The following is a 26,855-nucleotide window of genomic DNA, read 5'->3' on the forward strand; positions in this document are numbered from 1 at the left end:
CACATGTGCCTAAGATATGAAGATATGTGGCATTGGTGTGTGCCTGACTGAAGAGAAGTGGATCAGTAAGAAGTGAAATTTACAAACAATCCAAAAGGTGGCTTCTGGACTGTGCTCTTACAGCCCTGGGCGTCTGGGGTGTGTCTCAAGAATATCCCAGGGAGATCAGCAAGGCCTGAAATCTGGACCCCCCTCCAGCCTCATCCCAAATGGAGTAGCTTTGTTCTCATTTGATTCATATACGAACATTACATGTGAGATTTGGAAAAAAAAAAAGGTTTATTGCTTTAAAAATGAATAAACAGAGTTAAATCCTCCTGTTTTAGACTATTTGCTAAAACAACTTGATTCAGTAGTAAATTTTAATCAAATAAATTGTTAGGCAAGAACTGGTTGGCCATTTCCCCTTTCAGTTTTGGATCTGAGGTCCTATCATGTCGTTTTGCATCTAGAGACTGAATCCTTCTCCCAAAGGGCCCTGTAATAGTTAATAAGGAGCTCCCTTCCCTGGGAGAGGGAAGGGAAGACTGAAGAGGAACGCAGTGATCCTGAGCATGGAACTCTCATTTTGGATGAAGAAGCATCAGCTCCTAACTCAGTGTTTCTCAACCTTGGTACTACTGACATTTAGGGCCACATAGTTTCTTCTTGCAGGGGGGCTGTCCTGTGCACTGTAAAAGAGCAGCATCCCTGGTCTCTACCCACTAAATGCCGGTAGCACTTCCTCCATTGAGACAACAAAAAACCATCTCTAGACGTTGCCAAATGTCCCTTGGGGAGGTAAAATGATTCCTGGCTGAGAGCCATTGCCCTAACCAGGGTCTGGTTCTCATTGCTCTTGGACTCCATTCTACCTGCTTGACACCATGGAAACATCCATCTGCAAAGACTGAAGCCAGCCATCTATCTGGAAGGGGAGGCCTGGAAATTCACCAGCATTTTCCATAGCCCACTCACTTTGCTGGCTGGACAACCTAGGGGTGCACAGGGTAATTAAGTACAACATTCTTATCAGAAGCCAGCCCTCCATCAGCTTGCCCTCTAGTTGTGTTAATTGCCCTGAATTACGCTGATGAACGCTGTTAAGACAGGTTACCGGCTTACTCTAGGGAGAGGCTGCAGTTCATGGGCCTTGTTAATGGTAACATCACCAAGCTCCATGACTCAGAAGAGCATTTATAGAAAATCCAAGTTGGCTGTGGGCTCCTCAATTTTTACATAGTTCTAAACCATCAGGACTCATGTCTGACTTGCCCTGAGGCTGGCTGTTGATCAAGGAACCTGACAAATCTTGCTGTTTATTGCCCCTTGAGTTCAGAACATGCGTCCTCAAACTCTTGCATAAAAGTTACAAAAGGTCGCTGTATCAGTGAGGGACAGCAGGAGTGATTAAATCAGCTGGGCTGGCAAGGACCTTGTGCCCTCCTGACATTCGTGGATTATGGGATTGGAGTTTGAGAAATGGGAACTGGGCCCAACAGTTGTTGACTGTAGCTCCCCACTGAGATGTTCTCTGGGGCCAAAAGATCAGAGGGAAGATAAAACTTTTGGAAGTGCTGATAAGACAACAGAACCAATGGTGGAAAAAAAAAAGGCTCCGCTTGGAAACAAATTCAATTTAGAGAAATACCCTGTTTGCTATAGAAATAAAACTACCTAAAGGAGTTCAAACCCCATGTGTTCTCATCTCTCTTCTGGGAAAGAGACAGAGTGGCAGACCTTAACTCCAGTTGAAGAGAAAGAGTTGAGAGACAAAATGTCTGCCCCTCACTGGGGACCCCTTATTTCTTCCTGGAACCCTTAGTCTTTCTAGATCTGGTCATTACAGGGCTACAAGTTACAAGTTAAGGCGAAGGAGGTAGGGAGAGAAGGTGCAGAGAAAGGGAAAGGAGAAAGAGGAAAAGAGCCTGTAATCCCAGCACTTTGGGAGGTGGAGGTGGGTGGGTCAGTTGAGGTCAGGAGTTCGAGAGCAGCCTGGCCAACATGGTGAAACCCTGTCTCTATTAAAAATACAAAAAAATTATCCAGGTGTGGTGGCACATGCCTGTAATCCTAGCTACTCTGGAGGCTGAGGCAGGAGAATCCCTTGAACCCGGGAGGCGGAGGTTGCGGTGAGCCAAGGTTGTGCCACTGCACTCCAGAGCCTGAGTGACAGAGTGAGACTCTGTCTCAGAGAAAAAAAAAAAAAAAAAAAGAAGAAAGAAGAGGAGAGAGAGAGAGAGAAAGAAAGAGAGAGGACTTTCCCTCTGCCAGGCGCCTTTAGTTTTGAATTAGGAGAATTTGGGTAAAATAAGGTGAACATTTTGGTTGTAAATATTGTTAGACATGCGACTAGGTTACTGGAAGAAGTAAGTCATCAGGACACCTTCACCCAGCTGTATTAAGGACAGGATTAATTACTATCATTTTTTTACCTGGATTTTCCTTAGAGTAGAAGAATGGACAAGAGACACCTTTAGAGAGTCTTTCCACTTATTTCACCCATGGAATCTCTATAAACTTCATTTTTCCCCTTCTAAAGCTTCCTAAAATTCAGGAGGTAAGCTTGTATTCAGACAACCAAAAACACTGCAAAGTTTGCTTACAAGGAGTCCCATGTCCCCAGTGCCTATCCCATGTCTAGCAGGTGGCTAAATTCACATGGGCTGAACTGCACTGGACTTCTCTGCTGGCTGTCAGGTCTCGCTCATCTTCTGGAGAGAATATTCTGCAACCCCCAGGCTCTTTAACAACACCACTGGTTCCTTATAATAGCAGGTGTGTGGGGGTTGGGCATTGGTGAGTGTTCAGACAATATCTTCAAGGGACAGTGCTATCTACTATTTTTTGGCTCCTGTTTACAAGTAAAGGAAAGAGTTCAAAAGTGGCATTTCCCTATGTAGGATGTTTCCTAGTCAGCTACTAACTTAGGCGTGGAACTGCTCGTTTTCCACGCAGTTTGACCACCCCAATGATATCCCACTCCAACTTCACGGGAAGGAGGTTGAAGTCTGTTATCTGTTATCATCAATCACTAGGGGCACCTTTTAAAAAATTTAGCTTGGGCGGTTGAGAGGCAACTTTTATCCCACTGGGGGCACTGAGGAAGGGCTTAGTTATGGATGCCCTCTCTTGTACACTCTTCTTCTATAACATGATAAACAGTGTCTGGACCTCTAGTTTTAGAGAGCTGGGAAAGAAAAAGGGGGAAGGTCATTTTGACTCCTCCTCAAATGTAGCTGAGGCTTGTCGTTTAGAAGAACCATCAAAACTGCAGGCCAGGAGCTCCTGCCCAGGTACTCCATCACTGCTCTCAACTCCAGCCCAGAGCAAGAAAATCCATTTGGAATTTTAAGGGTTAAATATCAGAATCTAAAAGTTTGATGCAGGCCAGGCACAGTGGCTCACACCTGTAATCTCAACACTTTGGGAGGATCACTTCAGACCATGAGTTTGAGACTAGCCTGGGCAACACAGTGAAACTCCCATTTCTACAAAAAAATTTTTTTTAAAAATTAGCTGCATGTGGTGGTGCTTGCTTGCCTGTAGTCCCAGCTACTCCGGAGGCTGAGGCACGAGGATTGCTTAACCCCAGGAGCTCAAGGCTGCAGTGAGCTACGATTGTGCCACCGCACTCCAGACTGGGTGACAGAGGTGAGACTTTGCGTCTACAAAAAAAAGTTTGATGAAAGGGGTGACAGATGGATGAAAGACACTCTACCTGCTGGGCACCTAGTCTGTGCCTTCTGTGGGCAGTGGCCAAGGTCCCCAAAGATGGGGCTGACTCAACAAGGAGATATGAGAGGTTCTTGATACTGCTTGGGAGAGGAGGCTAATATGTCTCTTGGTAACAGTCCCTTATAGCAACATACATTGAGAAAAAACAAAACCAAGAAAAGCCACAAAAAGAAAAAAAATCAGGCCCATTTGGACAAAGCAGAAAATCGACTAGGGTACAGTCCAGGAAGAATGTCAGCAGCAATCACTCTCTGCTAATCCCAGCCCAGTTTTAATCGGCATCTCCCTGGCACTCTGGAGTATTTATTCTATGAAAGATTTAAGCCAGTTTGTTTTAAAGAACCATCCTAATCCCCTCTGTTTAACTTTTTAACTTAATCTTGGTTACCAAGTTACTTAAGGAGCAGAGTGGAAGAATAGCTCCCCCTCCTACAAACGTGATTAACCTGTTTTAGCTTATTTTTCCTAAAGTCTCCAGGGCAGTGCCAGCTGGGGGAAGGGGACAAGCCACACACAGGAGGAAGAGAACAGTGGAGGGAAGGGAAGGGAAGCAGGTGACCACGGGGAGGGTGTGACAGGCAAGCTGGATGCGGAGCTAGAGCTGAGGTTCCTCTGTTCTCACAAACCAGGTGAAGGATGAGGTCACGGGCTAGAGTTTGAGGGCTCTTATCTCTTTTTTATCGTGTCACTTTTTGTCTGTCCTTCAAGAGCACAGAGAAGAAAACACAGAAGACACAAATAATCCAAGGCCACGTGCATGGGAGCAGGGCAGCCTGCTAAGTTCTGCTTTCATTCCTTCCCTAAACATTCATTCCCTGAAGTTGATAGGCGCCTTCGGGATTAGAGCTTCAACTGTGGTCATCGAAGCCCACCAGGACGCGACCACAGACCACGGATTGGCTCTACGGTTATCTTCCTCCCCCAGCCTTCTCCTCAGTGCCACTATTGGGAGCTCTTTCTGTGTCTCCAGGAGCTCTCAGATAACCAGGGTCCCAGGTGAACTCCCGACAAACACAGGTGCACCATGTCTTTTGCATGGGTGTCGCTGGCCCCCGCTGCTGGGGCGGGCTGGCCTGCTGCTTGGCGCAACGCCCATCAGTCACTTCTGCCAAGGCCCCTACTCTGTCCTGACCCCTGGTAGGGGCCATGGGGTTGGGGGAATGGGACTGGGATAGGAGATGAACATGACAGCTTTTAGGAAGAAGATATCTTGGTTTCTTCCAGAAAAATCCTTCCATTTCTTTAAACCCACCACAAGCCACTTTGAGGGACTGCTTGAGCACCCCATGTCCCCCACCGACCTCCCCTCTTTGCCCTCCCACTGACTCCCAGACCCCCGGCGGGCGCAGGTCGCTACTCACGCTGCTGGGGTGGAGGACGGGCAGAGGCAGCAGCAGGAGTGGGACGCAGACGACCAGCAGCAGCTTCCGGACTCGGAGCAGGCCCTGCAGCAGGCCCATCGCGCCTCTGTCCTCTCCAGCTCGTCCTCGGACCCTGCTCTGCCGGCGAAAGGCTTCCTCCCTCTATCCAGAAAGACTTCTTAAACCTTTCTTGGCTTCCAAGAGTCCTCCTTCGTCTTGGGGGCAGAACGGGAGGGCAGTTATACCCTCGCTGTTTCTACAAGAGGCTGGGCTCCCGGCCTCCTGCTTTAGGTGGGATTGATGAGCATCGTTTTGTGACCAGCAAAAAGGAACTGGGAAAGGATGATAAACGGGGGCATAGTGGGCCTCCTCTCGGCTTGGTTAGTAATAGAGTAACTTCATTCTAGGTGTCAGCAAAACCCTCTTAATCCTTTAAACCACACCTTTGCTGCTGCTGCTCGGCCTCGAAGAAATCATTTAAAAGCTTAAAAACATTAAAACCGCTCAGAGCATATTGTGCTCTCCATCAGTTTTCCTCCCTCCGATGACCTATTTTGGGGAGTACCTGTTTCATCTCCCACCTGGGCTCGCTGTTGGTAAGAATCTAGTAGCCCCTTTCCTTAAAACAAGCACCTGAGCTTGTCAGAGTTGCATGCGGACTTCAGGTGGGGCTGCTGGTCACTCCCAGGACGTGGTACCTTAACTCTGTTCACATGTCTTTCCCTCAAATTGGTTCCCTACTTATAATTTGCCTTGAGCCTGGGCCTGCAAAGCAGAAAAGAAAAGTCCCCAAGACATTCCTTTTTATCAAAGGACAAAACTTGCTGGAGGCCCACCTTTAACTTTCATCCACCAATGGGAACCCGGGACAGAGACAGTAGCTCCGCCCACTTCTCAAAGCCAATCAGCAAATTGAAAAGAATGAGTCAATTTCTCTCCCCGCTGCCGCTCTTGATTGGTCACAGCGGGGGCCTGCTGATTCCGCAGAACCTAGGCAGCCTGCTAAGCTTATTTTTCAGTTTCTCAAACTTCCTAGGGCTGGAGTGATGACCATCATCGTAAACATAATCTCACGTACCCAAGCACAGCTTTATTGTTTCGGATCATAGGACACAGAGCTTTCGCTGGGAAGGCCACCTGCTGATCTAGACCTTAGGAAGGGAATGTGCCTGGTGGCAGGGAGAAAATGCAACATTACTTCTGGAGAATTTGCCTCAGAGTGTACAAAGTTAAGCCTTTCAGACTTCCTTGCTGGCAAAGATCGTTTGCCTCAGCACCGGGGGAGGGGGCGGGGGGAATATAAAGGGTCTAGGCCAGCAGAGGGTATGAGCCCGTGAGAAAGACCCCAGATCTTTTGGGAAGTATAGCTGCCTCCCTGGCAAAGTCTAGATGCCAGTCTCATGCCCAGATGTCAGTGGTCTCTCTGGCTAAAGTAGGTGCTCAAATGCTTCTCTCTGAGGCTCTCCAAAAAGGAAACCGAAGACCTTCTTTGGCTGGTACAAAAAGAGGAGGTGGAAGGGCAGGGAAGAAGCTGACAAGTTCAGGGACAAGGTCTTAGCTGCAGTTGAACTCTGGAATTTCTCCTGTTTACAGATTGGAAGAAGTTGTTAGCTTCTTTTCTCAGAACGGACATGTGGATTTGGGGCAAGGAAGAAAAGCAAAAGCAAAAGCCCAAACATTCTGTAAGTAGTGGTTCTTGGCAACATTACCTTACCTTGATCTGGGAGATGCTGAGCAGAGTCAAAGGGTTATAAAACCCACGTTGTCTTGAATTCACAGAACACAGGAATGGCGTTCCAAGATCTGCAACTATACTACTTGGAAATGATCCCCAGGCTAAAGTGACCAGGGAAGTGACCCAAAAACAAATTCTTCTTGACTTTTAAGGCAGGTGCAACTGTGGACAGCCCAGGTCCCCTGTGAAATTATCTTGCCATCGTAGGATGGGCTAGGATGACTCAACTCTTTAAATGCATGTTAAAGACTGGCTACTGTATTTACTACATTCTGGCCTCATTTTTTTTCAGTTATGATTTTGAAACTCGGAATGAACAATACCACGTGTGTGATGTTTTGGTCGCAAACATTAAAGACACCGGATAATTATAAGCAGCTGTGGAAGTCAACATCCACTGTTAAACCCATGAACCATTCCAAATTCCTCGGTGAGATACTCTGAGATAACAAAGATTCCAGTGAGCAACTCAATCATGACATCTTTATTATACCATAGATGAATATTTGTTAAATAAAAATAGGTACAGCAAGTGATACAATAAGACCAGTAGTTCTCCTTCAGAACTCTACCCATTTTTCAGAGGAAGGAAACACTTTTCCAGAATACAATGCTCAAGAAATGTAAGCCAGATTCTACTTGTATGAGGTATCTTAAGTAGTCAGACTCTCAAAAACAGAAAGCAGAATAATGGTGCCAAGAGCTGGGGCAGGCAGGGGGAAGGGGAAAAGAGGAGTTGTTCAGTGGGTATAGAACTTCAGAATTACAAGATGAGAAAGTTCCAGGGGTCTGTTTCACCACAACATGCATGGAGTTAACACTGCTGTACTATATGCTTAAAAATGGTTAAGATGGTACATTTTATGTGATGTGTTTTTTACCACAATAAAAAAAATATCAAAATGGATTAGGAAAGCAAGGGATGTTGTACAAAGTCATTTAACAAGCATTTGATTTTAGACCATTGGACCTGCAGAAATACTTTGATTTGTTAGATTCAAGGTGAGGTGACAGAGCAATGAGGTTTGCAGCAGTTAAATGTCTGTTGATGTCTCTTGAGTGACATTGGAGATAGCTGTGAGGATGCCAACGATGGAGGAAACTTAGAAAGTTTTTAGATCCTGGGCTGGGCACGGTGGCTCACGCCTGTAATCCTAGCATTTTGGGAGGCTGAGACAGGTGGACCACTTGAGGTCAGGAGTTTGAGACCAGCCTGGCCAACATGGTGAAACCCCATCTCTGCTAAAAATACAAAAAAATTAGCAGGGCATGTGCCTGTGGTCCCAGCTACTTGGGAGGCTGAGGTGGGAGAATCGTTTGAACACTGTAGGCGGAGGTGCCACTGCACTCCAATCTGGGTGACAGAGCGAGACTGTCTCAAAAACAAACAAACAAAAACAAAACAAAAAAACCCACAAAGTTTTTAGATCCTAAAATTTGTCAGCAGAAATGGTTACATAAGTCATGGGCAAGTTTCCACTACAAACATCACACTCCCATATTATTCTAATAGTAATTATAACCAAATGTGACCCCTTCGTGACTGTAGTTGTGTAGAGTGTGGCACTAATGAGGCAAAATAGGAGACCCTGTTTGTCTGTCTAGTCTACATTTCTACTATTCCTTGGGCAAAGAATAGGGTTTTTTGGCTGCTGGTGGTGATCACAATATTTGATTCTGCATGTCAATGAAGTCACTGTTATAAAACTCTCTGTGGGTAAACGATTATCTGCATTCAGATTAAAATAGTTTTTAAGATTCTAGTTACTGAAAATGAGTCTTCATTTGTCTTTAAAAAGGTCATGTCCTTCTTTTTTCTATTTTTTTTTTCAGTCATTGATTGCTACAGAAATTCAGGCCCCAATTTGTGTTTAATTTTTTTGTTGCTGGGTGAATGTTCCTGGGAACCATCCTCCCATTCATGGATTTCTTACTACTGGGAGCAGCCATCTACATAACGTGGTGGTCAGGGACTACAAGGGTGGGCCTTTCCATCTGATGATTTTGAGTACAAGAAAGCTTTCAGATCCATTGTCAAGGGAGTGGAGCCTCAGGGCGGGATACAAGACTGACTATCAGGGTATTGCACAGTGTCTAGGGACTGAGGCCATTGCTAATCCACTCCCCACCTGACATCTAGGAAAAGTACAAACTGTGAAGATAGGCTACCATGTTTATCTGCCTCTGGGCGATCCCAGCGCTGTCTGTACACTGACTTGTGTTTTACTTAGACAATGATACCCAGAGAAGACTGACAGACAGTGAGTGTTAGAGTGTGGGTCAGCAGAGATAGAGCAAAAGTCAAGCAGAAGAGTCTTGGAGATGCATCAAAAAACAGATACAAAGATATTTGGAATTGGGCCCAAATATAGAGCAGCAGAGGTACCAACTAAAATAAAAGAAAGAAGGACAGAGACAAGCAGAGTGACTGTGTCAGAGAGAATGTGTACATTTAGAAAGAGAAAGATTGAACAAAAAAAGCATATATCAGAATCTGCATTTGGAGGAGGTAAAAGAGCAGAATGGTCAGGGAATGAGAAAGAGAGACTGAGACTTACTAATCTTCTGAGCCTGAGACTATCAGGATGCAAAGCTGTGTTTTTCTCTGATGATGAATACCTTCTTCCTGTGTCCTAGTATTTCTCCAAAAAGGTCATGCGGCTAGCACTGCTAGGCAAAGCTTATTTGCTCAAAGATTTTGAAGGAGTCCAGACCTCATCATTATCAAATGACAACTGTTAAATACCCATTTCAGAATCAAATTTAGCCCAATAAATCCTCACTCATTCAAAGATCAGACTTGTTGCAGCTTTTGCTTGCCGAACTCAGCTGTAAACTTAGGAGAAGACAGAAGGATCTCTGAGCTAATGAGGAATCCTTATTAGGACCCAGACACTCGACCCCCAGCAGAGGCCTTCATCTATTAACTCTTATTTAACATAGAGTTATAACAAGCCTGGCTATTGTAGTTTGTAGGCAATGGCCAGCTAAGAAAGAACAGACTGTGAAGGGCAAGTTACATTGGTAACAAGGAAAAATATGCTCTAATAGCCTGACAGTGAGGGAGGCAGCAGAAAAACTCAGAACTGAACACAGAATGAGCAGTCTGGGACCTCTCAGGGTCGGTACAAACAGTTGAGCAGACTTCTTAGATCCAGGTGCTCTCCTTGTGGCATCTCACAGTTAAAGGATTGTAGGAACTTCATAGGTAGGAGTCTTAGAGATTATCTTATCCAACTCCTTCATTAGAATATTTAAATGATGATATGGCCAGGTGCAATGGCTCACACCTATAATCCCAACACTTTGGGAGCCTGAGGCGGGTGGATCACTTGAGGCCAGAAGTTTGAGACCAGCCTGGCCAACTGGCGAAAAACCGTCTCTACTAAAAATACAAAAATTAGCCAGGTGTGGTGGTGTGCGCCTATAGTCCCAGCTACTCGGGAGGCTGAAGCAGGAGAATCGCTTGAACCCAGGAGGCAGACACTGCAGTGAGCCGAGATAGTGCCACTGCACTCCAGCCAGGATGACAGAGCGAGACTCCATCACACACACACACACACACACACACACACATACGGACACACACAAAAGAATGTTTAAATGATGATCTTTAAACAAAAGCTTAAGGTGATTTGTATACATAGTTTAAATAGATATCGAGTCAATATCTCTAAAAGGAAAGTTTTGGCATTTGAAAGGATAGAATTCTGTCATCTGAAAATCATTTTTATTTGGAGCATTTAGTTCTCTGATGTTGCTAAAGTATTTTTGCATGAAGACAGACAGGCACGGGCCTTCATGCCACCTTGTTCATTGGGAGACTCTTTCTGCATTAGCTTGGTTTTTCTATTCAAAGACAAGGCATGGCTGGACTGGGCTGTGGGCCCCTTCCTGTTTCTCTTCTGTGTTATGCCAGCTTTCAGAAAAGAAGAGTTCAGACATAAAGGTCATAAAATTACCGATTTTCTAATGGATTATTCTTGGCAACTTTTGGAAAAGTCAAGAAGTATATCCTTGGCAAATAATATATTTATTTGGGTATAGCTCTAATTTCTTTATATTTACTGTAGAACCTCTGGAAAAATGTTCATTCAACCCAGCACCCTAGTCCCTTAGGACCGAAGGAATCTGTCCCCCATCTTCCTGCCATGATGTCTCTTCTAGCTCATTCCTCACTCTTTTTTAAATTTATTTTTATTTTTATTTTTGAGACAGAGTCTCGCTCCGTTCCCCAGGCTGGAGTGCAGTGGCACAATCTCAGCTCACTGCAACCTCTACCTCCTGGATTCAACTGGTTCTCCTGCCTCAGCCTACTGAGTAGCCAAGATTACAGGTGTGCGCCACTACGTCCGGCTGATTTTTGTGATTTTAGTAGAGATGGGTTTTCACTGTGTTGCCCAGGCTGGTCTTGAACTCCTGACCTCAAATAATCCTCCTGTCTCAGCCTCCTAAAGTGCTGGGATTACAGGCATGAGCCTCTGTGCCCAGCCTGTTCTCACTCTTGAGTGTGTGTGGCCACTACTCTCGGTTGATGCATATCAGAGTTCTGCCTGCCATAGGCAAACCATTCTGCCCATGGAGGCATCTTCAATGACCACTCCAGCCCTTTCTTCCAGCCCAGGTCACATGATGGCATGAATCAGATGTGTCTTCCAGGAAACTACAAGGAGAAAAGAGCATCGGGCTTACTCTGTTTGATCTCTGCTGCTCTGTGTCAGCGGTAAGTGTTTTGTTGCTGGTCTCTGTAAATGGAGTAGAGAATGAAGACTTTCTGGATTACTGTGCTGGTCCCTGCTCTGAGGTCCTGGTGTGGGCCAGTCTCTCAGGGAGGTACTCCCGGCTGTAAGGAGCGCATCAAGTCGTGCCTCAGGGCCTGGAAGAGGCTAACGAGGGACTGTGCCCAGATGTCCTTCTGATAGCCGTGGGTCAGGGCTGTGCGGTAGGCTGTGTAGGCCAGGGTCAGCACCGTCCTTTCAAAGTCTTCTTTCTTGAGGATGCCAGGGTGGCTGGAGAGGCTGGCACTGAGCCGGCGGATGTCTGGGATGCTCTTGGGGATGATGTTGTTGCAGATGGTGTGGAAGTCTGCGGCCTTCCGCAAGGAGGCCAGCTCCTCATCCTTGATGGAGATCTGCAGGTCAGGGCCGATCTCAAGTTCGGCCAGCAGGAACTGGTGAGAAATGTGGATGTGCAAAAATATGAAGTGAGGCATTGCTGAGGACGCAGTTATATTCATTATCACACACCTTCCCTTAGGGAGGCAGCTTCCAGAAGAGCTTTGGAACTCAAGAGACCTGAGTTCCAGTTCTGACTTTCTCACTTGCTGTGTGACCTTGGGCAAGTTACTTAACTTCTCTGAGCCTCACTTTCCTTCTCTGTGTAAATAATTAGTAACAACATCTACTTCACTGGGATATTGTGAGAGGTAAATAAGACAAATATGGACAAAGCTAATACAGTGTCTGGTTCAAAACCTGTATTTAAGGGACTAATTACAGTTTCTAGTGTCCTGGATAAATTCCTTCCCTTTCTTTTTCCCACCCAACAAAGATCATCTAAAGCATCAACTATTTCAGATAATTTTAAGGCAGAAGCTGGGAGACTCTTTCTGCATTAGCTTGGTTTTTCTATTCAAAGACAAGGTGTGACTGGATTGGGCTGTGGGCCCCTTCCTCTTTCTGTTCTGTGTTAAACCAGCTTTCAAAAAAGAGGAGTTCAGACATAAAGGTCATGAAATTACTGATTTTCTGTTTTTTTTTTTTTATTGTTTGTTTTGTTTTTTTTTTTGAGATGGAGTCTCACTCTGTCACTCAGGCTGGAATGCAGTGGTGTGATCTCAGCTCACTGCAACCTCCACCTCCCGGGTTCAAGCAATTCTCCTGTCTCAGCTTCCCAAGTAGCTGGGATTACAGGCGCCTGCCACCATGCCTGGCTAGTTTTTTGTATTTTTAGTAGAGATGGGGTTTCACCAAGTTGGTCTGGCTGGTCTCGAACTCCTGACCTCAGACTATCCACCAGCCTCGACCTCCCAAAAGTGCTGGGATTACAGGCATGAGCCGCTATGCTGAGCCAAATGACTGACTTTCTAACTGATTCTTCTTGGCAGCTTTTGGAAAAATCAAGAAGTACATCCTTGGCAAACAATATATTTATTTGGGTATAGCTCTAGTTTCTTTATATTTACTATAGGACCTCTGGAAAAATGTTCAGAGTTTGAAGGATGCAGAAGATTGTGCTAGGAATCAAGTGGGACACAGAGATTTGTCCTCTTCTCTGACCTGCCCACTAAGCGTAGGAGCTGGGTCTGCCATGTACATCCCTGGGTAGTGCCAGGCTCACAGTAGGGATGGAATGACTCCAAATCCTCACTTTTCTCTCTGTCTCCGTCTCCCCCTGCCCGAATTCATCCTGCATGGCACTGTCTATGATCTTTCTAAAATATAGATCTCTTCATATGACTCCCATGTTCAAGACTAGGCAAATACTCTGCATTTCCCAGTCTGGTTCCCAAGGCAGGATTTGAAATCTCTCCCCCTGGCTTAACTGCATGGCTACAGCAAGTTATCTCTTATTTTATTTTATTTTTTTGAGATAGAGTCTTGCTGTGTTGCCCAGGCTGGAGTGCAGTGGTGCAATCTGAGATCACTGCAACGTCCACCTCCCGGGTTCAAGTGATTCTCCTGCCTCAGCCTCCCAAGTAGCTGGGATTACAGGTGCATGCCAACACGGCCAGCCAATTTTTGTATTTTTGGTAGAGATGAGGTTTCACCATGTTGGCCAGGCTGGTCTCGAACTCCTGACCTCAGGTGATCCACCTGCCTCGGCCTCCCAAAGTGCTGAGATTACAAGCATGAGCCACCGCACCTGGCCCGGCTGTCTCTTTCTTAACCAGACAGTCCTAGTGCATGGAGTCAGAGGATGTCAAAGCTGGAGGGGAATTTTGGATAGCCTAGTTGAATTCTCTCATTTAACAGTTGAGGAGAGTCAGGCCCAGAGAGAAACAGTGGCTTATGAAAGGTGGCACAGCAGATGGGTGACAGAGCCAGGACTAAAGCTCAGAACTTGAGCGTGGGATCATAACACTGAACCAGTCTGGGTGGCCTCGGGAAATTGACCCTGTGGTTTGGAGGAGGAGTGGTGTCTCAGTGATGCAAGGTGAGAGGTAGTGGAAGAGAGCCTGCAGGGTGTTCTGTGGCTTCCAGAAACCCAGCTGGGCTGGCAGCTCAGCCAGACAGCATTGCCATCTTAGCATGCAGGGCCTTGGAGACAGGCTGCACCCAGCCTGCACCCAGACAATGGCTTGGCATTTCCTGGCGAGTCCTGCCTCAAGGACTTTGCTTGGGAATATTGCCACACTCTGGTGCTTGGGTGCCAGGAGTGACGCCTATGGGCCAAACCTAATCTTTAGTTTAAACTGAACTGAACTCCTAATGCCATCATTCTCTGTTATAGCATGTGGGAAAGACAGGAGGCATGAGGAATACTTTATTAATGAGCAGGTTCTATGACCTCTACAAATTAGGCTATTCCCTACCACAGCAGGGGTCACTCATGGTCAGGGGCTCAGGTCACTTCTCCTTTTCCAAAAAAGATAGAGAAAGTACAGTGTCTTTTGGGTGACTTGGATTGAGCACGTTCCCGTCTGCCTACCTCGTAGAGCAGCTCCACCTCCTCCAGGGAGGTCTGCAGGACTGGGTTCAATGGCAGTGATGAGGACCTCTTTGGCCGGTGGGCAGCAGGGAAGAGCACGGCTGAAAGAAAGAAAACAGTGAGTTCCTGGCTGCTGTGTGCACCCAGAACTTCTCCCTCTGATCCACCTTGAAGGTAGTCAAGGAGTCTTAAAAATGGACTGACTTGGCCAGGCACGGTGGCTTATGCCTGTAATTCCAGCACTTTGGGAGGCTGAGGCGGGCGGATCACCTGAAGTCAGGAGTTTGAGACCAGCCTGGCCAACATGGTGCAACCCCGTCTCTACTAAAATTACAAAAAAAACAGCCGGGCATGGTGGCGAGTGCCTGTAATTGCAGCTACTTGGAAGGCTGAGGCAGGAGAATAGTTTTAACTCAGGAGGTGGAGGTTGCAGTGAGGCGAGACTGCGCCATTGCACTCCAGCCTGGGCAACAGAGCGAGACTCCATGTCAAAAAAAAAAAAAAAAAAAAAAGGACTGACTGGAAAGTGGTAGTGGACACAGAGTGAGGAGAGAGGTGACACACTCCCCTGGTGTGGCCCAGAAAGCTCTCAGTCATATCAGACCAGTGGCTTAAAAACTGGCTGCTCATCAGAACCATCTGAGAAAATGAGAAAAGAAAAGAAAAAGGAAGAACCATCTGAGAAAGTTTTGCAAAATCTATATGCCTGGGGATATGCATGCTTTAGGGAATTTATATTAAACCAAAGCAAAATAAAGCAAAGTAGAAATGAGTGAGAACAAAAAGCCCCAAAGTCAATAAGTGAGTTCCCTGAAAACACATCTTAGCACTTTATCAGTATGAAGTGCTGGTTTATGTTGATTCACTGCCCGTTTTAATCAGAAGATCAGGCTTCTGGCTGCCTCAGGCATCCAAAATATAGCTGCCAAGAGTCTGAACACACGTGACAAAATAAAGGATGAGAGCTGCACAAGACCCAGGCCCTTGGATCTAGGGCATCATTGTGGGGTCAAACTCAGAGCTTTCCCCAAGGGCTGCCTGATTTTTGTTTGTTTGTTTGTTTGAGATGGAGTCTTGCTCTGTCACCCAGGCTGGAGTGCAGTGGCAGGATCTTGGCTCACTGCAACCTCTGCCCCCGTGGGTTCAAGTGATTCTCCTGCCTCAGCCTCTCAAGTAGCTGGGATTACAGGTGCGTGCCACCATGCCTGGCTAATTGTTGCATTTTTAGTAGAGACAAGATTTCACCATGTTGGCCAGGCTGGTCTTGAACTCCTGACCTCAAGTGATCCGCTGGCCTCAGCCTCCCAAAGTGCTGGAATTATAAGCATGAGCTACTGCGCCCAGCCAAGGCTGGCTGATTAAGGAATGCATTTAGTATAAAGTCAGTGACTTGACAATGCTGTTTCCCAGGGTTGCATGTAGAAGTGGTTACTGGAGGAAGATGAATTGCTGTTAGAGGTACACAGGACAGTAAGAATTAGGCACTGACTGGGGACAAGTGAAAGAGAAGACAGAACATCAGAGGGTATAGGAATGATCATTATAAATTGCAGTTCTCCAGGACCATGTCAGGCTAGGAGCAGATAGCCCTGGTCACCTCCACAGCCCCTCTGGGGAGCAGGCACTGTGCAGAAATGATCGGCAAGCCCTCCGCCAGCTAGTAGAAAAAGGTACAGCCTCTTTAAGACACTTGATTGTGATCTACCAGAAAACTGTGGAAATAACGGTAAAAATTGGAGACTACAAGGTGTTGGCACCCCCTGAAGTTGTACAGGCATATTTTGCTTAATCATAAATGGCAGCTCTGCTAGTTGATAATAGTGCCCTTGAGCCATTGAGAAAAGGTCAAATTATGTTCAGTGTACGCAGTTAAAGAAGGCAGGCTGGGCGCGGTGGCTCACACCTAAAATCCCAGCACTTTGGGAGGCCGAGGTGGGCAGATCACATGAGGCCAGGAGTTTGAGACCAGCCTGGTCAACATGGTGAAACCCCATCTCTACTAAAAATACAAAAGTTAGCTGGGCATGATGGTGTGTGCCTGTAATCCCAGCTACTTGGGAGGCTGAGGCAGGAGAATTGCTTGAACCCGGGAGGTGGAGCTTGCAGTGAACTGAGATCGTGCCACACTGCACTCCAGCCTGGCGACAGAGTGAGACTCCAGCTCAAAAAAAAAAAAAAAAAAAAAAAAGAAAGCCGGGCACGGTGGCTCACACCTGTAATCCCAGCACTTTGGGAGGCTGAGGCGGGCAGATCACGAGGTCAGGAGATCGAGACCATCCTGGCTAACATGGTGAAACCCCGTCTCTACTAAAAAAAATACAAAAAATTAGCCGGGCGTGGTGGCAGGCACCTATAGTCCCAACTACTCGAGAGGCTGAGGCAGGAGAATGGCAAGAACCCGGGAGGCGGAGCTTGCAGTGAGTCAAGATCGCGCCACTGCACTCCAGCCAGGGTGACAGAGCGAGACTCTGTCTCAGAAAAAAAAAAGGCAGGGAAGGATGGAAATCATTTTAGAAGGATTGCCATCAGAAGTGATAAAAAAAAAAAAAAAAGGAGACATCTTTAACTTAGAGTAGCTTTCCTGAAAAGCTCGGTAGGGATCTCCCATATCCCAGAAAAGCCTGATGGACATATTATAGTATTGCTGTAAGTTGCTTTCTCAGTAACTCATTTATGATCGATACCACAAGTTCCTCAAGGGCTTGGATACATACAGTTTTATATTTCCATACCCATGGCAGAGCCTGGCAGGCTTCTGGGGTGTGTGCTGGGCATAGCTGTTGATGACGAAATCCCTGCACTAATGGTCGCCTCGGTCAGCAGAGTGACCAGCTCTGTTTCGCCAGACCGTGCTCAGGGAAGGAGCCATGAACTCCATAGCAATATCCTCTGGCCTGGAAGTTCAGCAGAGTTTATACTCTTTGCCAAAAAAGCTCCAGTTTCCCACAGAATCATAGATTTTAGGGCTTGAGGAAGCCTTTGCCCCTGTTCATCCATTGCCAATGCCTGTAGTGTCAGGTGGAACGCAGGAGAGTGAGGTGTCTGTGACTCCACTAGTTAACACTGTTAGAGTCACCAAAGCGGTTTCTTGGACCCAGCTCCAGAGTTCTGATTTAATTGAACCAGAGGGCAATGAACATGTTACAATTTCGTCAAGCTTCCTAAGTGCTTCTAATGATAGCCAAGGTTGAGAACCACTGTCCTAGTCAGAGTGAGCTTGACCTGAAATTGTGTGGAAGATGCTGACCCTAGGCTTTGTGGCTGCTCTCTGGTTAGACCGGTGGTTCCCAGCCTTGACTAGACATTCGATTCATCCGGGCACTTTTAGAAACCCAAATGCCCAAGACCACACTCCAGGCCAATTTGTGGGCATCTCTGGGAGTGAAATGTAGGCACTGGGACTTTTTCCAGCGCCCAGACTCCAGTAGGCAGCCAGATCTGTGTTATCCACATCACAGACAGGCCGATGGTGTCCTTCTACCATAAAACAATTCAGAGCTCTTGCCTATCTGATGGGGCCTTACAAGGTCATCTGAAGAGACCAAGGTCATCATGTTCTTGGAGGTAAGGAGTGCAGGCACAAAGAGGGCACGGACTTTGTCTCTGCTTTCTCCTTGGTATGAGATGAGTTGGTCCTAGGTCAAGGTGTGGCCTGTTTCTTTCTTCATGCTCTTCTTTTCTTCCCGCCAGGAAGAAAGGAGGTGGATGAAACCCCCTTCTTAGGATAGGATCTAAGAGCGACTTTACTTCTTTAATTCTGCTAGAATTTATCTCTTATTGCCAAATTAAAGGTATTATTCCCTTAAAAAACAAAACAAAACAAAACCTCAGTCCCAGCAGATGAAGGCGATAGGGAGGGAATGTCAGGGAGTGGAGCCCTTTCTGCTCCCTGTACTCACAGCCGCTGCCTGCCTGGAAGTTATTCATGATCTTAGACCTGGACTTTCTTCGCTCAGTTGTTGCCCTGTGAACAGCAACATGCCTTTAATATGCTCACCCGAGGGACCCCTAGTTCTCAAAGAGCCAAGAAGAAAATACTTCCTGATTCAAAGCTGAGCTTGATAATGGAAACTTTGTCATTTCCAATAGCTCTTGGTCTCCTACTGAATAGTAACATAGTTTGGTGGAGACTTAGAAATAGCTTCAGACAACGGGAATGGCTATTGCTTTAGAATGTAAGTGTGTACCAAAAATTAACCGGGTGTGATGGCAGGCACCTACAGGGCACCTGTAGTCCCAGCTACTCACGAGGCTGAGGCAGGAGAATGGCGTGAACCCGGGAGGCGGAGGTTGCAGTGAGCCGAGATCATGTCACTTCACTCCAGCCTGGGTGACAGACTGAGACTCCGTCTCAAAAAAAAAAAAAAAAATGTAAGTGTGTACCAGGTGTGGCAGCTCACACTTGTAATCTCAGGACTTTGGGAAGCTGAGGCAGATGGATAACTTGAACCCAGGAATTTGAGACCAGTCTGGGCAACATAGTGAGACCCATCTCTACTAAAAATAAAAAAAATTAGCTGGGCATTGTGGCACACGCTTGTGGTCCCAGCTACTTGGGAGGCTGAGGCAGGAGGATCAACTAGGCCTGGGAGGTCAAGGCTGTAGTGAGCTGTGATCAGCCACTGTACTCTAGCCTGGGTGATAGAGTGAGACCCTGTCTCAAAAAAAAAAAAAAAAAAAAAAAAAAAAGCCAAGCAAATGGGAGAAAGCATTTCCAATGAATGTCACTGATAAGGATCAATATCTAGAAGCTAAAAAAGAGGTCCTACCAATCCATTTAAAAAGTAAAAAATTAGAATGTATGTGTGGGAAGCACAGGAATCTTAAAGATGGGTCTCTCTCCCTCCCTTCCTCACCCCCACCCCTGTACTGGTCCACCAGGCCCAGCAGTGCTGCCCCTCACATTTCTGTGGCTGCTTTGACCTTGTGCATTGGGCAGGGGTAGAGACAGCTGCTGGAGTGCAGCCAGCTCTAGGGCAGACATCTCAGTGGCTCAGCAGCCACCCAGATCTGACTCCCTGTGTGAGGCAAGATCTAGAGAGAATAAACTTATCTCCACTGGAGAGGCTGGAGGTGGTGGGTGAGAAATAGCTCTATCTGATCAATGTCAAAATGCAGAGGTACAATTTCACAAAGTACAGTCACTCCAAGATGTTCTTGTCCATAATGATGAAGGCTGGACCCTACCAGAAATGCTGATGGCTGAAACAAGGGCTGGCAAACTCCAAGATGTATATGTGCAAAGCTGGAAGCTGGACTTGCTCCTACATTTTAGAAAATCTTGTTTCCCCAGGAAGCCTTTCCTGAGACTCAATGGTCAGCTTGCATGGAAGTTGGCTGCCCAGGCTGGCCGTGGGGTGGGGAAACCAAGTGCTGCTCAGCTCCTCCTTGATTCTCTGGACAAATGAGCATCTAGGGCACATGGGACCGACCAGCATAGAACAAGTGACTCACTTGCTAAAGGTCATGCCACATGGACTAAGTTAGTCCAGGAGCTCGATCCAGAGTTCATGATTCATGTGTTATAGCGTGTTCTGTCCATGTCTTCTGCTGAGAAATACCTCTGGAGCTCAGGCTAAAGCTCTTAACATGTGGAGCGCAGATATAATAATGTAAGAGCTCAGGGGCACCCACTGTGTGCCTTGTGCTGTCCATAAGTACCTTGTGAGGTAAATATGAACTTTCCATTTTATAGATGAAGAAACTTGGAGGTTAAGAAAATTGCCCTAGGCCATCCAATTTATTTGAGGTAGGGCTGGGATTAAAATCCAGATCTCCAAGGCTCCAAAACCCAATCTCACCGATAAGTGAACAATGCTCCTTTTTGTAGTTACCTCTGCCCAGAGAGTGGGCATTCTTCAGTTCTGAATAACTACAGAAGGGATAAATGGTAGTTAGTTATGAATGAATGAATGCCTATGCATTTGATAGAAAATGTATTCTTAAATGGATCACACATACTTTTCAAAACTCTGACTTTGACTTATAATAATGTGATATGCAAGGTCAAAGGACTACTTTTAGGATCACTCTCCTGCATCGATTCTCCTTTTCTCTCTCATTGCTCCTTTTTTTTTTTTTTATTTTTTTGAGACAAGAGTCTTGCTCTGTCGCCCACGCTGGAGGGCAGTGCTGCAATCTTGGCTCCCAGGTTCAAGCGATTCTTGTGCCTCAGTCTCCTGAGTAGTTGGAACTACAGGCGCCACCATGCCTGGCTAATTTTTGTTTTTTTTTTTTTTTTAACTGGAGATGGGGTTGTTTACCATGTTGGCCAGGCTGGTCTCAAACTCCTGGCCTTAAGTGATCCTCCTGCCTCAGCCTCCCAAAGTGCTGGGATTACAGGTGTGAGTCACCGTGCCCGCCCCTTATTGTTCCTTTGCAATCGTTTGGCAAAAGCACAATCCAGCTCTGCCTATTCCACACCTGCCCCTGTGCACCTGAATGTGGCTAGAGAAAAACGCTCTTTGTGATGACTCCATTTAAAATTACAACCCTCTGGACTCTGTAGCCTCTGTCCCTACTTTATTATCATCCAACAAATCACCTGTTTTAAAATATAAATATATTTGTTGCCTGTTTCCCCTCACTAGAGGGTATGGGATTTTGTCTGTTTTGTTCACTGTTGTATTCCTAGTGCCTAGCATCATACCCCTTCCTGTTTGTCAAATGAATAAATAATCCCACAGGAACACATTACCTGCCCTGGTCACTAAGCTCTATTCTTTTCAAACAGAGTACCTACAAAATCCTTCCTTTTCTAATAGGGTGAATCTAGAGTTTATTTGTGGTTCTCGGTCTTGGCCAATGATCAGAAAGTAGATGTTGACTTCTGTCTCCACCACACCCTCCTCTTATCCCTGGGGAGTCCCTGTTTGGGCCTGGACGAAGCTATTTTTTAATTGATCTCAGTGAGTGCTGTCCCCTACCTCCCCCACACCTTAGCCCTTCAAAGCTTTCTTGCCTAGACAAACAGCCAGAGGCACTCCAATGGAGTAGCCTGCCTTTGTTTGGCAGCCCGACCTTCTCTTTGACTTTCTGTAATCTGGGTTAAAAGTCTCTTTCTTCTTCTTTCCTCCCATCCCTCCGATATGTTCAGTAGCATGGTATTCAGGCTAATCATGCTTTCCCCGGAACTGTGCATAGCATTTGTGGCAAAGAGCTTGTTGGAAAGGATTCAAGCTGCAGACCATCTCAAGCCAAACTCCAACTGTATTTTTAATGAATCAGTTGAAGCAACTCGATGGAAAGGACAGTGGGTGTGGAAAGGAAAAGCTCTCGTTTGTAAAAGATCTTTTGCCAGATCTGACTGATGTCATTTACTTTTTGACTCCTGGGCCAGCCCTCTGGAAACACAGTGCTATTCTGAGTGAGCCAGGGTCTCGGCCCTGTGCGTGGGGGTCCTCTGGGAGAGCTCCTGAAAGGGCTCTGGCAGCCAGCTCCTCTTGGCTGGAAAGCTCCACCATGCAGGGGGAGCTTGGGGCTGCCGGGAGCAGGTGAGTGGCCCATGGGGGATGGAGAAATATGCAGAGCGGATGAATGAGGACGGGGCACTCTGCCAGCAGATGGACCTGAGGGATCAAATTCAACTCTGCCCTTGCAGCTGGGGGAGCTGGGGCACTTCACTTCTTGCCTCACTCTCCAATTTTCTTACCTGTAAATGGTCAGGATAGCACCTGCTTCATGGAGTTACTGTGGAGCGAGGAGATGGCTCTGTATGGGGCACTTGGGCAGTGAATACTTAAAACAATTTTCTTTTTGGACACAGGGTCTTGCTCTGTCATCCAGGCTGGAGTGAAGTGGCGCAATCATAGCTCTCTGCATCCTTGACCTCCTGGGCTTAAGTGATCCTACCACCTTGATCTCGGGGGCTTAAGTGATCTTACCACCTTAACCTTCTGAGTAGCTGGGACTACAGGCATATGCTGCTACACCCAGCTAATTTTTTTTTTAACTTTCCCCTGAGTCACTGGAATTACAGGCGTACACCACCATGTCCGGCAGTCAGTGAGTACCTACTGAGTACTGACCACAGGCCTTTCCCTCATGGAACATTCATGACTGAGGACACACACAACCCTTAAATGGACACCTGAAAATGACATAAGTTCCACCAAAAAATGGAAGGGCTGCTCTATTAAACTACTTAAAAAATGATTTGTATGTATTCAACAAAAGCATAGCTATTCATATCCTTAATAGATGCATATTTCTTTCATATCCTTAATAGATGCATATTTCTTTCTCAAGTCTGGCTAGTCCTCCCCCTTCCAGTGGTGCCCTGGCAGGACGTGGTATGTGCTGGGACATGGGCCACCTGTGTGTGTGTGTGTGTGTGTAGGTGTGGCTTTCCTGGCTTGGCCACAGGTGAGTCATTTGGTCTTCATCAAGCTGGTGGGGCTGGAATGGGTGATCCTGGATCCTGGCGTGGAAAGCTGCCTCCCAGGGTGGAATCCTAGAGAGCACTTAGGGAAAGGCTGGGAGGATGGTAGGAAAAAGACAGTCCTAACAACAAGGTGCATATTGCCTGTGGGTTTACATCTACAGTTACCTGTTGGAGCAGGAGAGTGGAGGATGCACACGGGATAGTGGTGGGGCTGGGGGCCGAAGGGCAGGGGGTGGAAGAGGAAAAGCTCAGGAAGAGATTGCCCTAAGACTGTTTCCAAAGGGAGTACTTTGAATTGAGGCTAGAGGTAGGGTGGGGATAAGGATGAAGGTGAAATGAATAATACGTTTGGAAAAACTTATTCATTTGGGTGTGACTCCTATTCTGTCTTAAAAAAAAAGATGGCAAGAATTGTGTATTTCTTTTATAATTAGAAAAAAATGTGAAAAATGAAAAAAAAATCAACTACGTGGAAGGCATTTGATGATGGTTGGAGGGACTCCATATCATTTGTTGACTCAGCGCTGACTTGAGCCATTAATCTAGCACGTCACATCCGCTGCCTCATAGTGACCTCGATATCAGATGGGCTGGCTTTGAGTCAGTGGATCGTGAACTCACTGTGGAAAGACCTTCCCCAACGCAGAAGGACATGGCCCAGAGAAGTTGCTCCCAGGATGTTGCTGTAGATTCCCCTGTTAAGAGCCTTAAACTTCCTTTAATGAAAAATTTTTATTTTTCAAAAACTGGTAGGCAATAGCTAATATTTATATTGTGCTTTGTCATTTACAAAGTATTTTCCTCTGTATTTTTGAATATGACCCTCACAGTAACACCATGAGGGTTTTATTGATGTGATGGATGTTAATGTCACCTGTTAGTGAACTAAAGCTCAGAGAGGTTAAGAGACTTCTGAGATCACATTGCCAAACAGAGATGGAACTTAACCAGGACCCTTGCAGAGTAGCTCATGATGTGGCTGTCATGTTTACAAGCCATATTGCAAGTCAGATAATCCCTTTTGGCTTTGTAATAGCCTGTGCATTAGGAAGAGTGGGCACTATTACCCCGTTTAATAAGCAAATCCCCAGTGTGACAAAGTGGGGAGTGACAGACCCCAACTCCAAGATCTCTTTGCTTTTTACTTCCAAGTGCTACCTCAAAGTTTGTGCACATAATGAAAAGGGAGGTGTGAAAACAGGGTGACTATAGTCAATAACAATTTAATTGTACATTTAAAAATTACTAAAAGAGGGCTGGGCACTGTGGCTCATGCCTATAATCCCAGAACTTTGGGAGGCTGAGGTGGGCGGATCACCTGAGGTCAGGAGTTTGAGACCAGCCTGGCCAACATGGTGAAACCCCATCTCTACTAAAAATACAAAAGTTAGCCAGGCGTGGTGGTGTGCACCTGTAATTCCAGTTGCTCAGGAGACTGAGGCACGAGAATCGCTTGAACCTGGGAGGTGGAGGTTGCAGTGAGCCAAGATTGCACCACTGCATTCCAGCCTGGGCAACAGAGTGAGACTCCATCTCAAAAATAAATAAATAAGTAAATAAATAACAAATAAAAATAACTAAAAGATTATCATTGGATTGTTTGTAACACAAAGGCTAAATGCTTGAGGGGATGGATACCCCATCTTCCATGATGTGACATGCCTGTATCAAAACATCTCATAGGCCCCATAAATATGTACACCTACTATGTGCCCACAGAAATTAAAAATTAAAAATTAAAAAAAGGGAGGGGTGTACGTGTGTATGTGCATGTGTATGCAATGTTGTTATGAGAAAAATGAAGAATGCTGTATTATTTGTTTCTGGGCAATGATCACTTCACAGATCAGCTCAAAAGACTTATATCCCTGTTAGAGATGTAAGTCCCTAACGTCAGGTTTAACCATGAGGAAATAAAACCCAACATAAGTACAGTAGCTTTTACCTCCCTCCCATTTCAGATCCTTCTCTCGCGCTGCTCTATCCCCACTCCGGCCACTCCTTCCTTCCCTGACACTGTCCTTGAGAGGCAAGCAGGAGGTGCATCCATGCCACCATGCCAGTTGCCTTCCAATTTTGCATCTCTAGAAACACCTACTGGCCTGACTTGAAGGAGCCCATTCTTCTTGCAGTTCTTTCTAGGAGAGTGAACTCAGTTGACTTTAGGCAGTGGAAAGATTTCCGTTCATATTGGTGAAGAGTGGGCAGTGCTGTGGGTCCCTCCTTTCCTAACAGTGATAAACTCTGGCTCGAGGTGCTCCTGGTGTCTACCAAGCAGAGCCAGTCCCAGGGAAATGGAGAAAAGATGCCATCCAGCTAGGAGGAACTACGTCCTGAGGGGGAGGAAGTCAGTGATGAAAGAACAGCCTTTGCTGGGGTCCCTTCCTTTGTGAGGAGGTGGCGGGGCCAGTGGGTACAGTGGAGGTTGAAGGGTTGCTCTCCTCACCTGCCCACCTCTGGCTGCAGAGATGCGTCCCCTCCCGGTGAGGAGGGAACGTTCTGCAGAGCTTCTGCTCTGGTTCCCCCAGGGAGCAGGCCTTTGGCATCCCAGCCCCTATCACTCCATCATTTTAGCAGCAGACCTCAGCACCTGCTCTCCTGATGGTCTGGCCCAGCTGCTGCAGGTGGTGGGGGCAGTCGAAGAAATGAGTTCTACTTTCTATGAAGCAGAAATGAGTTCTCTCTGGGATGCCAGAAAGGGATACTCTCTGGGTTCTCCACCTCAACCTAATTTCCTCAGGAGCTTTGATTTTTTCCAGTGTAATTTCCCCATCACCCTCTAAGAAGGGGGAACATATCAAGAATCATCAAGCAATTGACAGAGATTAGATAAAAGGAGAGTGCAGGGCTTCTAATGTCCTTCCCTCCAAATTTTGAATTGCATTGAAGAAAGTATAATGAGCATCAAACAAACAAATGAATAAAAAGCAACTCACCCCTGCTCCACCTGTGGCACATAGAAGCCTCAGCATTGTAATACAACAGCAGAAGCAGCAACATCTTCCAATGCATCTTGTCCTTCAAAAGGTGAAAAATTGACCCTCAAGCCCAATGGAACCCCAGTAGCTGCAGGTATGCCCGCGCCGTTCTTCCCAGTGAGATGATGGAGTGCTTCCCTCCCTTCCTTTTGCAGACGTGCAGAAATGCCTACTCTGCCTCAGAAGGCTGGAGGCTGAAGGCTGCGTCCTGGGTGGGACAGGAGTCGGTACCTCTCTTCATTTGACTCTCTCTGGGATTGGGGTACTGGGCTTCCACAGAGAGACTCTGTTTTTGAGCACATCTGGAGTGACTCACGGGGCATGTGATCTCCTTGGCAGTGGGGCGGATAAATATAATTTCTGTACTTGAGTTCCATGTGTTGGATGCACCCACTGGAATTTTTCTTTAACAAACAGACCCGCGGAACTTGTTAGAGAGCCCGGCGAAGAGTTGGCTGCTCTCCCCGTCCACACATACGATACCAGAGCCAGGGGCGAGGGCTGGAGGCAGAGTTGGGAGCCTGCCTGGTAGACACCAGTGCTGGTTGAGCCTAAGTTGCCTTCAGGACAGCAAAATCATTGTGTTGCCTGGGCTGAGTGTCACTGTTACCTGGCCCTGGAGCTAGACTAGGACATTGGCGCCTAGAGCCTGTGTCTGGTCTGCCCAGGTTCTGGATGGGTGGGGAGTTGGCAGGTTGTGACTGAGCCGAAGTGAAGAGGTGACATGGTGCATCGGTATTGTCTGTGTGAACGTGCATAGGTAATGATCCAGGAGCCTATGGGGACCCCGAACTCACATTGGTGATGCTCCCATTTCTGGGCTGTGCCTAGACCTGGGACCAAGCCACTTTGATTTTCCCAAGCAAAATGGGAGTGTCTTTCCATAGTCATTGCAATATACTGCCATAGACACCTTAATTCTTTCCCATATCACTTCCTCAACTTCTCTGAAATGATAGGGAATGCTAAAGCTTGAAGGACACTTAAAGATTATGTCATCCTGTGGGTTTTCCAGTTTGTGGAGGTGGTGC

The 26,855-nt window shown here is 46.5% G+C and overlaps 2 protein-coding genes across 3 annotated transcripts in view; both read right to left on the minus strand.

Annotated features, from left to right (window-relative positions):
* The window catches only part of SLC13A4 (solute carrier family 13 member 4), a 47,353-nt gene extending 41,080 nt beyond the window's left edge, over nucleotides 1–6,273 (minus strand). Inside the window, exon 1 of one of the 2 annotated variants that reach the window (XM_054495964.2) lies at nucleotides 5,079–6,273. In XM_054495964.2, the coding sequence (XP_054351939.1) occupies nucleotides 5,079–5,177 (99 nt within the window). In that variant the 5' untranslated portion in view covers nucleotides 5,178–6,273. The remainder of the gene's footprint in view (nucleotides 1–5,078) is intronic. The other variant, XM_054495965.2, reaches the window with a different exon arrangement.
* Nucleotides 6,274–7,268: 995 nt separating this feature from the next.
* Nucleotides 7,269–26,136, minus strand: FAM180A (family with sequence similarity 180 member A). The gene is made up of 3 exons (XM_054496792.2): nucleotides 25,783–26,136; nucleotides 14,464–14,564; nucleotides 7,269–11,983 (listed from the first exon to the last, which is right to left on the minus strand). The coding sequence occupies exons 1-3, from the start codon at nucleotides 25,856–25,858 to the stop codon at nucleotides 11,639–11,641; spliced, it is 522 nt and encodes a 173-aa protein (XP_054352767.1). The 5' UTR covers nucleotides 25,859–26,136; the 3' UTR covers nucleotides 7,269–11,638.
* Between the last annotated feature and the right edge of the window lie 719 nt (nucleotides 26,137–26,855).

This window comes from Pongo pygmaeus, chromosome 6 (genome assembly GCF_028885625.2).
Source record: "Pongo pygmaeus isolate AG05252 chromosome 6, NHGRI_mPonPyg2-v2.0_pri, whole genome shotgun sequence".
Taxonomy (NCBI): Eukaryota; Metazoa; Chordata; class Mammalia; order Primates; family Hominidae; genus Pongo; species Pongo pygmaeus.

Excerpts from the sequence above, each read along its gene's own strand:
- FAM180A (XM_054496792.2), bottom strand. The coding sequence starts at position 25,858 with ATGCATTGGAAGATGTTGCTGCTTCTGCTGTTGTATTACAATGCTGAG. Across the intron at positions 14,565-25,782 it reads GTGCCACAGGTGGAGCAGGG|CCGTGCTCTTCCCTGCTGCC; the intron begins GTGAGTTGCTTT and ends TCTTTCTTTCAG. Across the intron at positions 11,984-14,463 it reads AGGTGGAGCTGCTCTACGAG|TTCCTGCTGGCCGAACTTGA; the intron begins GTAGGCAGACGG and ends ATTTCTCACCAG.